The 12613-nt window shown below is 47.9% G+C and overlaps 1 protein-coding gene across 3 annotated transcripts in view; it reads right to left on the reverse strand.

Moving 5' to 3' along the window:
* TC2N (tandem C2 domains, nuclear) overlaps positions 1-12613 on the reverse strand; it is a 305672-nt gene that overhangs the window by 177676 nt on the left and 115383 nt on the right. For all 3 annotated transcript variants that reach the window (XM_069637839.1, XM_069637837.1, XM_069637838.1), the window contains one exon: positions 1656-1731. In XM_069637839.1, coding sequence (XP_069493940.1) covers positions 1656-1731 — 76 coding nt within the window. The remainder of the gene's footprint in view (positions 1-1655; positions 1732-12613) is intronic.

Genomic DNA, 12613 nt, shown 5'->3' on the forward strand with positions numbered 1-12613 from the left:
TTACATTCTGAGTCCATGTGATGGACAACAGTTTATGGTTGAAAGAGCACAGATGGTATGCGCATTTCCACCTTGGGAGTTTTATGTCATGAAGCCGTTCTCCCCTACTTATGGGGCTTCATGAGCCAAGGAGAGTGGCCTAACTTGTATCAGCTTGGTTACCGGCTTATCATGCATCAGCTTGGTTTGAGGCAATCGATGCAATTATCTCAAAGGTAGACCATGAACGGGTCTTGTTATCCTTAGCAGCTGGATTCTGAACATCTTGAAGTTTGGCGAAGGCATATTTCGGCAGACCCAGATACGCAGAGTCAAAAGAGGCCAGGCTGGATGCTACAGTGTTGTTAGTAATGAATACTGTATGAGGACATAAGAAGAACACAGGTGTGTCCCCAGATTTCTAAGGTGGGAGGACCGACTGTATAAAACCAAAATCTAGTAAAGCACCCAGGATCCTCGCCAGTTTATGTATTGGGCCAAATATTCTCTAAGATTCAGTGTTTAAAATGCTTCAACCCCTCACTTCTCTCCCTGATCTCTGGTTACATAGGTACAACATCATTGCACCTTTGGAAGAGCCTGGTTAAGGCAGTCTACCACCACAGACTTGATGTCACTATCTCTTGCCAAAAGAGTCAATGCCATTGTTGCAGCTCGACCTCTGACCCCAGGATAACAAGGATCAGGTTGCCATGTTTTCCAGTAAGCCAGTTTACCATCAGCAAGTCAACTAGAAAGGGAGGAGATGTTTCTCGCCTCCCATGTTGACTTTCATAGATTTGTGGTTTGGCCATGACACCCACCCAGGACTGTGTTAAGCACATAACTTAAACCTGATTGTTGAAAAAAACCTTCTTGACAGGTGTGAACTCATTTTAAGAAGGTTTAGTTGCTAAATCCTGGGGGTCATCACCTTCGATATTTTGGGTTGTCCAACTCAGGGCCTCGAGTGCTGGAATCCTGATAGGTTTTCAGGATATCCCTCATTAATATTCATAAGTTGTGCATACTTTTGAAATCATTGTATGCAAATGAATGTCATGAATATTAATGGCGGCAGCCTGAAAACCCAGCATGGATCCGGCCCTCGAGGCCTGGAACTGGGCAACCCTGCAAAAGTTTCTTATTGTCGGCCAAAAGTCACATCTACCCCGCCCAGCATGCTCACTGAAAACGTTGTGTGTTAATAAGGCAATAGTTACGTGTTAAGCTGAGTAGTGCATGTAAATAAGTTATAACCCTCTGTTCCAAGACCATGTTGTGTTTGAGAACCAACCATATGTTTTCCAACAGAAAAAGGGTTAGAGACATGTTCCTGTTGCCACCAAAATTCTATTCCTGAAAATACAGGACTGGAAGAATTCTACGTTTGGTGGCCATCAACTCCTTTCTTGCATCTATACGCTTGGCGGTATTTACAGAGAAAATATCGCCAAACTCTAAATGAAGCCCTTAATCTTAAAACCCAAGACCCTGAAAAAAGCTGGTCAGAAATCCTAGACTGACTCATGGAAAGTAATCGGGAAAGATGGAACTCAAAGGCTGTATGGACACAGTGGCAACACGCAGTCTTTTGCTTCCTGGACATGGAAGCATTCTTGCGTGGAGGTAGAAAAGGCGCAGCTTCGAATCAAAGAAAGAAAGGCAGGTCTTACCCAGGCTTCGGTTACTGCCTTGTGAGTCCTTCCGGGAGGAGGTGCTGCTGGGTACACTCGATGCTGAGTCATACCTCTGCAAAACAAACTCCAGGTTAGTCACTGCAGCACCCAATCCAGTGTCCACAATGCAGTGCCAAGGCTATGCATTCCCGGGCCCCTGGCCTTCAGAAAGAGGCTGGATACTAGGGGGTGGACCAACATGAACCCACGTGTTTATGTTTATGTTTATTCATTTATATTGTGCGCCAGACCCACAGGTCTCAGGGCGCAAGAGCAACAAGGTTATTCTCAGCTTGGTTACAGTGCTGTACAGTCATTACAGTGAGTACATAGGTTAAAGCAGTTGCAGTTATAAAAGCAGATGCAATGACAGGCAATTTACAAATAAACATAGGGGCAGGCAAGGGTGAGGTTAGTGGTCATTTTCTTTTATCCACTGAATGTAGTTATGCCTAAAGTGGGGGTAGGTCTGAGGTGTCCTTAAGGTTGGTGGCAGGGAGTTCCAGTGTTGGGCTGCTTTCACCTGCAAGCTGTTGCCACCAGTTTTGATTCGTTTGAATCTGGGGACTGTGAGTAGGTTGGCATTGGCAGTTCTGGTAGATCGGTTGGGGGTTTATCTCTTGATTCTGTACGTGGACTTTCCAGATCATGCCATGTAGCAGCTGGCGTGGCACCGTTGCAGAGTTGTGCAACGCAGGCATTGTGGTTTACATGTCGTCCTAACATTGACACCTTAAGCACGGTGCCACAGGGGGGAAATGGGCGTGTGCAGTTGCATGGAAGTCATATATTCGTTCATGGTGTAATGGGACTTAAGGATATTAGCACGTGGGCGCAATGTAATAATAGCTAGCAGCCAATCAGTGCACAAGGTAGGCAGGCCTTACCTGATGATATGGGCCCGCAATCTGAGCCCTGGGATGGTCTATGTGTGGGTGCCGCAGCCTCGCACCATGTGCACTCAATCCTCCCATCTTCCCCTCCACCCTTAAACACCTCTCGAGATCCCCACCAATGGCATGGCAGCAATCCCCCCCTTTTTTTTCTTCTAACCTTTGAGTGATGTTCTCTTGGTCTCCCGCCCCTGCCTCTGCGTTTTCCCGCGCTCTGCTTACCCTACTCTGATACCTGGTGAGCGTTACAAATAAATAAACAAATAAATGAATAAATACATAACAATACTCTCACCGGCTGTCTCCATGCCTTACCCAGGGCCTACCAGGGGCACCGAAGGCCATATGGAAGAGTTATGGGAGAGTGGGTTGTTTACAGAAAAGCACTTGCAGAGCACACATAACCACGAGCGACTAACAACTTCACCAGGGCCTTTTGGGGGGTCGCAAGGAGAAACTAGTGAACTGGACACAATGTTGACCGACCTTGAGTAATGGCTGCAGGCACCTCAAATATGCATGGACCTCCTGACAACTGAACGCATAAGTCTTCACAGTAATGCTGAGGTTTGGAGAGGTAACTGCCAACACCAAAACAATAGGTGAACATTTCCGCAAACCACCAAAGGTAAACATGCGGCCTCACCAGCCACCAGCCTGTGCCAGTCAAGACAGTGATCGTGGTTAATGCTGTCGACACACCCAAGAAAAAGGAAAACCGCCCGCCCGACAACAAACAACAAACCACCACGTACATATGCATCCCAGCCAAAGCAGACTAATGTAATTGTATTGCAATTGTTTATTTATAACGCGCTTAATACCCAGAGGTTTCTAACGGCAGACCCGGGGATCGAACCTGTGTTGCACCGTGTAGTCTTGCTTCCAAGGGAAGCGCTTTGCCCCCGGGCTATCGTCCCGAGACAATGCAGCAGACTATATGAAAAATAATTAAAATCTTATAATAAAAAAAAGACTACTGGTATTGGGGCTGAAAAAGAGACAACATATTCCCCAGTCTTGAAACCTACTATTCATTTCCAATAAAGGTCCACAACCATTTCAAAACTAAACCAGGCCACACATTCCTACTCGGTAAATGTTATGTTACTGGGATTGGCAAAATATATATATACTTTTAAATTAGCTTATGGAACAAACCTCCAAAGAGAAAACCAATACAAATTCTCATATTTCACATTAGGCGAAAAAAATAGCTTCAGGTAAAGGAACTGCACCCTCCATTAGAGGCGACCGCTTTGAGGTTGTCCAACTCCGGACCTCGAGGACCAGAATCCTGAATGGTTTTCAGGATATCACTCATTAATATTCATAAGGAAAAATGTGCATACATTTGGAATCATTATATGCAAATGTATCTCATGAATATTAATGAGGGGTATCCTGAAAACCTGGCAACGATCCAGCCCTCGAGGCCTGGAGTTGTACAACCCTGCTTTAAACAAAACATCCCAAAAACTGTAGGGGGGGTCTCTCCAACCCTGACCTACGCAAACATTCCAATAAAGTTGCCATTTAAAAAGTAAAACCCCAAAGTCACTGATTTCAAGAAGACATCATTCGTCAAGCACAGGTAATAGCCCCCAGGACAACTAAAATACAACCCGTCCTTAGACCCAAGAGACAGGGCCGCAAGACGGCTGCAAAATGGCGAGATCCAGGCTTTGCAAACAAATAATAGAACCAGTGTTTGGGAGGTCAGTCCCTAAGCACTATGAACACTACACTGTACTTCCTATAAAAACTCCAACGTTTCTTATTGCAACAATGGCGGCATGATGGCCGAACTAAGAATATGGAAGCGGAATATGACCCAATGTACACAATCGGCCTCACCACGAGTTTCATAGTATCTCGGCGGTAAATCCACTGAGATACCACCAAACAGAATTACCGTTATCCCTACTTGGTCCGGCGCAATTACCACCAGATTAGAAGTGGTGGTAGGTGGTGTTAGTCCCCAATAATTGGGGTCCATAGTACTCCATGGGGATTTCGGCAGAATTACCGCCAGATTACAAGGGTTGGTAGGTGGTGTTAGTCCCCAATAATTGGAGTCCATAGGACTCCATGGGGATTTTGGCAGAATTACCACCAGCTGTAATTCTTCTGGCGGTAATTTTGTCGATTGTGCTGTGTTTTTTGGCGGAAAGGTGACGGGTTTACCTGCAGCTTTTAGCTGAAATTGAATCCTCATCCTCTCCACCAAACTTGTAGTGGGGCAGTGTGGTAATTTGGTGGTAACAGAGTTACCACTGAATTTTACCACACAGCCTTGTAATGAGCCGAATGTGTTGGGCGGAATTCATAATGGTACTGAAATTGAAAAAAACAGGTTCATGGAGTAGAAGGGCCCTCAAAACAAATTCACGTGTTTGGGGTGCAACAGATTCCTGCATCCTGGATAACCTGGGGTTAGAAACGGGGGGCTTAAAACAAACACTCGCCAAATCGGGCAAGGGCAAAGCGTGACAAGGAAAAGGGAAATCAGGAGTAAGTCAGATGTACCCCTATCACTGGGGTCTGCAACCTGTGGCTCTCCAGAGGTTTTGGACAACAACTCCCATGATCCCTCACCTTTGACTATGCTAGATGGAGCAGGTGGGTGTTGTATTCCAGAACACCTGGAGAGCTAAAGGTTGCAGGCCCCTGCCCTAGCAGCTTCTCTGGGAGTCAAATTGCCCTGTCCGGATTTCAGTCCAGGGAAAGTCGGCGTAACTCCTCTGTTCGTCGCCCCACGACCGTCCTGTCTAATACACCACTTCCCACACCTGCCTTCCAGAGCTGTGTTGCTCCAGTGCCGCAGGTCTGAAAAGAGCTCTCTGGAGAAAGGTGGGGGTTCTCTGAACAGCTGACTTCCGGCTTTACTTTGTGGACTCCCGATAAAGAGTTGGAAGTGGCCCTGTGGTGTGTGAAGGGTTGGAAGTGGCCCTGTGGTGTGTGAAGAGTTGGAAGTGAAGGGTTGGAAGTGAAGGGTTGGAAGTGGCCCTGTGATGTGTGAAGGGTTGGAAGTGGCCCTGTGGTGTGTGAAAGTTTGGAAGTGGTCCTGTGGTGTGTGAAGGGTTGGAAGAAGCCCTGTGATGTGTGAAGGGTTGAACGTGCCCCTGTGGTGTGTGAAGGGTTGGAAGTGGCCCTGTGGTGTGTGAAGGGTTGGAAGTGAAGGGTTGGAAGTGGCCCTGTGATGTGTGAAGGGTTGGAAGTGGCCCTGTGGTGTGTGAGGGTTGGAAGTGGCCCTCTGGTGTGTGAAGGGTTGGAATTGGCCCTGGGGTGTGTGAAGGGTTGGAAGTGGCCCTGTGATGTGTGAAGGTTTGGAAGAAGCCCTGTGATGTGTGAAGGGTTGGACGTGCCCCTGTGATGTGTGAAGGGTTGGAAGAAGCACTGTGGTGTGTGAAGGGTTGGAAGTGGCCCTGTGGTGTGTGAAGGGTTGGAAGTGAAGGGTTGGAAGTGGCCCTGTGATGTGTGAAGGGTTGGAAGTGTCCCTGTGATGTGTGAAGGGTTGGAAGTGTCCCTGTGATGTGTGAAGGTTTGGAAGTGGCCCTGTGGTGTGTGAAGGGTTGGAAGTGGCCCTGTGATGTGTGAAGGGTTGGAAGAAGCCCTGTGATGTGTGAAGGGTTGGAAGTGGCCTTGTGATGTGTGAAGGGTTGGAAGTGGCCCTGTGATGTGTGAAGGGTTGGTAGTGGCCCTGTGATGTGTGAAGGGTTGGAAGTGGCTCTGTGAATTTAGGGTGACCAGACGTCCCGGTTTTGCCGGGACTGTCCCGGTATTTGGTGCTCTGTCCACCTTTCTCAAGATTATGTTCCCATAGGAAACTGCACTGGTCCCGGTTTTTGCTAGCAGGTCTTCATAGCTGGCAGGCAGGAATGCACAATCTCACACAGACGAAATGCTGCATTTTACAACTTAAGATCGTGTTCGTTTCTAACAAATGTATAATAATATGTGTTTATTTGAACAGTACACTTAAACTCCCTTCTCCTCCAAACACTACTGAAGTGTAGTGCCTTGACAACCACTTTCAAAAGTTAGTCCTACGTTTATGTTATGTGCCCTGTCCCGGTGTTTTACTTTTTAATTCTGGTCACCCTATTGTGATGTGTGAAGGGTTGGAAGTGGCCCTGTGATGTGTGAAGGATTGGAAGTGGCCCTGTGATTTGTGAAGGGTTGGAAGTGGCTCTGTGATGTGTAAAGGGTTTTTTATTCGTCATCAATGAGGTTTTACTTGCACTGAGCACGATTTTGTCATTTAATCGGGCATTCATACTGCAGCAATCACCAATGCAGGTGTCTTATAGCAACAGTGCCTTGTCTGAGAAAATGGTACATTGTGGCCCCGACGGAGGTAACCAGGCCATTGTGGTATTTCTACTTTGTAACTGTTAACGGGATTCAAATATACAGCACAGATGTGGGGTGCAGAGTTCAGTAGAATAAAAGGCGTTGGCGATGATTACAGCGTCACTGACAGTCAGTGGCACGCCCCCATGTAACGTTTTGTACACTCCCGACAGTGCAGGACGCAGCAGCTCAAAACGTGGGCCAGTCTCGTGAGCATCAACCCAACAGCACAGGGGTCTTGCTGGCATTGTCTCACTCACTCACCTAACCCCGCCCCCCCACCACATGCAAATGGCTGTGGTCAGCAACATAAACCCCAATAACACAACACAAGATGCTCCCGGGCTTGGCGCTATACACATGTCTAAATAAATAAATAAATAAATGAAATAAACACAACATAACCTCTCAGGCTCTGTTGGGAATCAAGGCCTGGCACACACACACACATTTTGAAACAGGGGCAATCTATGTACTGCTAGCACCGTGTGGGCAAGTGCCCGTGCAGAAGCAGCACGCGCCACACACCATGCCAAGCGCACAAGGGGCAACTCCCAAGAAAGAAAAGCTTTTTCAGGCAAAGAAGGGAATTTGACCACAAGAAAATCAAAGGATAGAATATACCAGTCACACATTTTATTTTTTATTGTATGTATTGTTTTTATTTAAGCATTTATGTGAGCGCGCCAAGCCCGAGGGCTTCAGGGCGCTGGTTATAGTAAGCCAGGAGAAGAGAGAAGGGGGGATGGGGTGGCACAGAGGGAGCATGGGAGTCGCATTCCAATGCATCTGGAGTGCTACAGGTTGCAGGCCCCTGGTTTAAGCTGGCCCTGCGCATCTGTGCCAGTCTGAAAACCGTCTGGTTCCCGGCGATTTGCTCCTTTTTCGCGGATCGCCTTGTTCTACTCGGGCCTGACTACAAATGTGCGTGTGGTCCTTGCTTGCATTGCCTGTCCCTGCCCCCCGGGACCTTTGCATACCGGCCTGTTTGCATTTGCGCAGACTGCACACGTGGCGCATTTTGCGCGCAGAGTGGACAGCTGAGCACCGGGATGGCTTTCCAGTCTTTCGTTCATTGTGCGGGCACTGTTTTGAGAACATGCCTGCCCTTGCCCTCCCCAAATAGCTTTGTGAAGTGAGCCCCGAGTTTGTAAGTCAATACTGATTTGGGGGCTTTATATAGCTTGGGAAGAATTGGACCCAAACGTCTGCTGGTTCCGTTGACTATCAGAATACGCCCTTTGATCCACAAGTGGTTCATTAGCAGACACTTGGAGAACCCCCCCCTCTCCCCCTGTATAGGAATTATGGGCACCCTAAGGCTGCCTGTTCCCGATCCATAGGGCCTCTCGGGAGACCCCCGCTAGCGAGCGGACATTAGTGACCATTAGGGACCACTGGGCACCCCAGCTAGCATAGACCCTCCTTGGGACATACTCCGCAGGCCCTGAGTGTACGGGTGGGCTGCACGGGCCAGAACCCCGTCTTGCAGAAGGACATAAGAAGATGTGGCCGAAGTCCAGGTGGTCCCAAGGCGATGACTCTGAGGGCCTCATTCAAAGTATGGGAGTGTCCTAAAAAAAAAGCAGCGAAAAGGAGTTACGACCACTTTTCCCTCAAAGCCATATTACGAGGTTGGTGGAAGACCCTCCTGCGCTTTTCCTCCAACACTTGGCGGGAGGCTTTTCCTCCCCTCACCTCACATATACCGCCAAAATGAGCGGCAGCGATGGTAAAGTATGGCAGTATTTCTACAGACCCGTGGTGGTGTCTTCTTGCGTTCCACCGGTCTATGGGCCTCATTACGACCCTGGCGGTAAGGGGTTAACGGCGCCGTAAAAGGTGCCGGCACCGTTAACCCCTTACCGCCTAATAATGGTTTTTACCAGCCGTTAAGGATTGGACACGCAAAGGGACCTTGGAGGTATTTACGGTACCGCAATTTGTGGTACCGTAACTACCAATTTCCCCATTTCCATTGAGCCCTATGGGGGCAAAAATGGGAATGGGGAAGGGCCAATGGTGAATGGGGAATTACCGCCCCGCCAACCTTGGAATGGGGCGGTCATTCCGCCATTCACCAGGGCAGAATCGGTAAAATACCGGCGGCAACCATGGTGCTGCTAGCGCCATGGTTACCGCTTTGTTTTAAAAGACTTTCTTGTGAAAGTCTGCAGGTTGATCGACCTGAATTCAACCTTTTTTTTGTTTGTTGTCACGGGTGCCATCACCCCGATCCTCCCTCCCCACCCCCACTCCACTCCCCCCGATTTACGCACATGTATATGCATTTGGTAGGATCGACCAAAAGTGTTCGACCAAATGGCTGACTTTCTAAAGAACGTCTTTTAAACAACGGGGATAGCCTCAAGAATGTCCCCTTTAGCCTCCCGTATTGGTTTGGTCCAAAAGTGAGTCCAAACATTGCGACTTCGACCCCCCCCTGCAATGAAGCTGGCATATCGGGGAATATAGTCCCCGTTGGGTGTGCTCGCTGCTGAACTCCACTTCCAGTCCGGGAAGTTATGCTAAAAAGGGAAAGAAATTAAGAATACACTGACCTTTTGAGGCTCAGGTTTGGCCAGAAGAGTTATGTTTAAAGTTGGGCCGTCTTCACCCCCTTAAGTGCTGTGGACGGGTGTGCTGGTGCTTTTTGCATAGACTGGTTTAAAGCTCAGCAGTTTCTAAAGCATGCCACTGATCATTGAGGGCAAACGCTGGCACACTCTTAAGGGCATTTCCTTTTCTGATCCCATCCACCTGGCTCAGAAGATGAATACTGTGGGGGGGGGGCTCTTCGCCTTGAAAGTGAGGTGTGTTAAAGCTGGAGGTTCCCACAAACTGGAAGGCGAGAGCACTCAGTGCTGTTCTTTATCTGAAAGCACTCTGTATGCCCCCTCCCCGCCACCCGAGAATGGGGCGACCCGACAGACTTTCAATGTGAGAAGTATTTCTGAGGACTTCGCGTCTCCTGCGGATCGGATAGGACGCCCTTGTGGTCTGAAAGCGTTTTCTTCTGTCTTTATTTTTCCATCTCCTCTAACGTTATTTTTTTTCTAATTCACTTTAGAGCATTCAGATTATATTAATGTGTAATTGACATTATATTAGCATTCAATTAAATACTAAATAGCAACAGGCGATTGTTTGTGTTGTATTTATTTACTTATTGAACATTTGTATTGTGCCTATACACAAGTGTTTCCAGGCTCCACAAGACAAGATGGGGGGACGGGGACCGTGAATCACAAAAGTACAACAAAGAACGGTTATATTGGTCTTGTGACAATCCTACCGTGCAAGTGCATGACAAGGTGATAAGGGCAAGGGGATGGGGTTAGAGGGAGAAGTGCAGGAGTGGGGAGCACAGGAGGGAGTACAACAACAAAGAACAGTGTTTTGATTTGGGGTGCAAGAATCGCCTGTTTAAGCTGCCAGGTCGCTTTAGCAGGTGTGTCCCCTCGGAAATCGCAGAAAGTTAGGACTCACATTTCTGGCTGCCGTTCCTCAATCTTAAAACACCAGAGGCAAACTGGGCTTTAGGGGATGCAAAGGATTGCCAGCAGGGCGGCACACGTGACAGGACACAGGGGCTTGGACAGAGTCAGCCACACGTAGCCCCACCAGATGAAGGATCGGCATTATGGTGAGGTAGTACCTGGCAGCCACCTTGGCCGCCACCAGTGGTGGTGCCAGGTAAGCCACACAGTCACCGAATAGCGAACCTATTGCAAATGTATTATCATGATTGGTATGATATGATAGGTTATTTATAACGTGCTTAATACCCAGACCTTTCTAAGCACGGATCCGGGGATCGAACTTGTGTTGCTCCATGTCGTCTTGCTTCCAAGGCGAGCACGTTGTCCCTAAGCTATCCTCCCAATACAGATTGTATTTAGTGAGTGCAGGCCTAGCTTCAGGAATCAACAGAGCACTCTATAAACTGGCGGGGAGGAGCGCCTGGGGACCAATTCCGTTGGTGACGGTGCGCGGTACAAATGCCTTTAACATTTAACATTTAACAGAAGCAGAGAAAAAAGGGAGCGGGAGATAGCAATAGGGGAATGGCAGGCAATTGGCAGTGAGGGATATACAAGCAACGAGGGAGGAAACAGTGAGGTCGGGGATGACAAAACACCACCTTACAGGGGAGCACAAAGCCGATTGTACAGGCTCGGGCCAGCCGCATAAGCCTGACAAGAAATCTCCCAATTAACAAAAGAGGCCGGTAAATGTTGGTACCCCACAAGAACCTCTATTGAGGAGATCCAGCGGAGGAAGGGACTTGACGGTAAGTCTGAATTTCCTCTGTCATGTGGCTTACCTACACTGCCAAGCCTTGCCTTGCGCAGGGACCTGGCAATGATGAGGGGGCAGCCCTTCACTCTCTCTCTAGGTCTCAAAACACCATGACGTGATTTCCTCAGCTTGGCCAAAGTGTCAGGGCGAAGGGAATCACGTTGGAGTTCCCGAGGGTGAGAGGGTGCTACTACAACCTCTTAACTGGCATGGGTAACCGTTCCGCTACTGCAACACTCCATCACCCGCGTGGCAGTTTCCACCCCTTCGTTTAGTCAAGACAAAGACGACGCGCCAGTGGGCAGGGCAAAGGCCGAGCTGGCGGTAGCTCCTCCTCAAAATTGAGCAGCGTTCCAGTTTTGCCAGAAGCCTCCTTCCTCCTTCCTCCACCGCGTGTAGATGCGGCAAATGGTTATAAGCTGAAGGTATGTCCAGAGGATTTGTTTATAGCATACCAAAATATTCATAAATGCCGAAGCTCCGATACATAGGACATAGTCCCTTTGGCATACTAACCTGACAAGCGCTCATTGAGGAGGTCTCGATTCTTCTATGACATTTTTAAAAGGTCCCCAATGAATGCTAGAAGAGATGCGCAGGTAAGGAAGGATAGCTCAATGGCAACGCGTTTGTCTTGGAAGGAAGACAACGCGGCGCAACACAGGTTCGAATCCCGAGTCCGCGCTTAGAACCACTCCCTGTTATTAAGCGTGTAATAAAAAAACAATTAAAAGAAAGAATAATTATAAATAAAATCATAAATAGACATGCAGCAGCCTTTAACGCTGCTTCTCTGGTACGTTGCGCAAAGACACATTGCAAACAGAAGACCTTCAAAGTACAAACACTCCTGACTATGCTTGGAGGAGAGCTCAGTGAGTTAGGTGGTTGCTTCAGGTGTCTGTGTTCAGCCTAAAGGGCACAGATTCGAGATCAGAATTGGGCGGCACCCGGCAGATCTCTGTGGGGCGGTGAAGATTGAATAATATGTCTGCACCTTGCTCAGAAAATTATAAGCCAGTAGTGTAGATATTTGTTTCACACTTTATTGTAAAAGTGAATGTTATTGAACTGAATACAAATTGCTTTTTATGATGGTGTATTAAGTTATTTTGTAACAAAGTTAATGGTCATACAGAGTTCAACACAACCATGCTATTCTCATTACAACCATGCTTTTCTCAAAACAACCATGCTTTTCTCAACACAACCATGTTATTCTCAACACAACCATGCTTTTCTCAACACAACCTTGCTTTTCTCAACACAAGCTTTATGAATAAATTGCTTTGGAAAGTGATTTGAGGGCTTGCCCTGTTAAGCGCACCACACCATTTCGATAGGTTCCATTTAAGACCCTCAGTTCATAGTTAAAAGGGAGGTTACCATGTGAGTGTCAGCAAC

The sequence above is a fragment of the Ambystoma mexicanum genome, chromosome 14 (genome assembly GCF_040938575.1).
Source record: "Ambystoma mexicanum isolate Mex_15411 chromosome 14, UKY_AmexF1_1, whole genome shotgun sequence".
NCBI lineage: Eukaryota > Metazoa > Chordata > Amphibia > Caudata > Ambystomatidae > Ambystoma > Ambystoma mexicanum.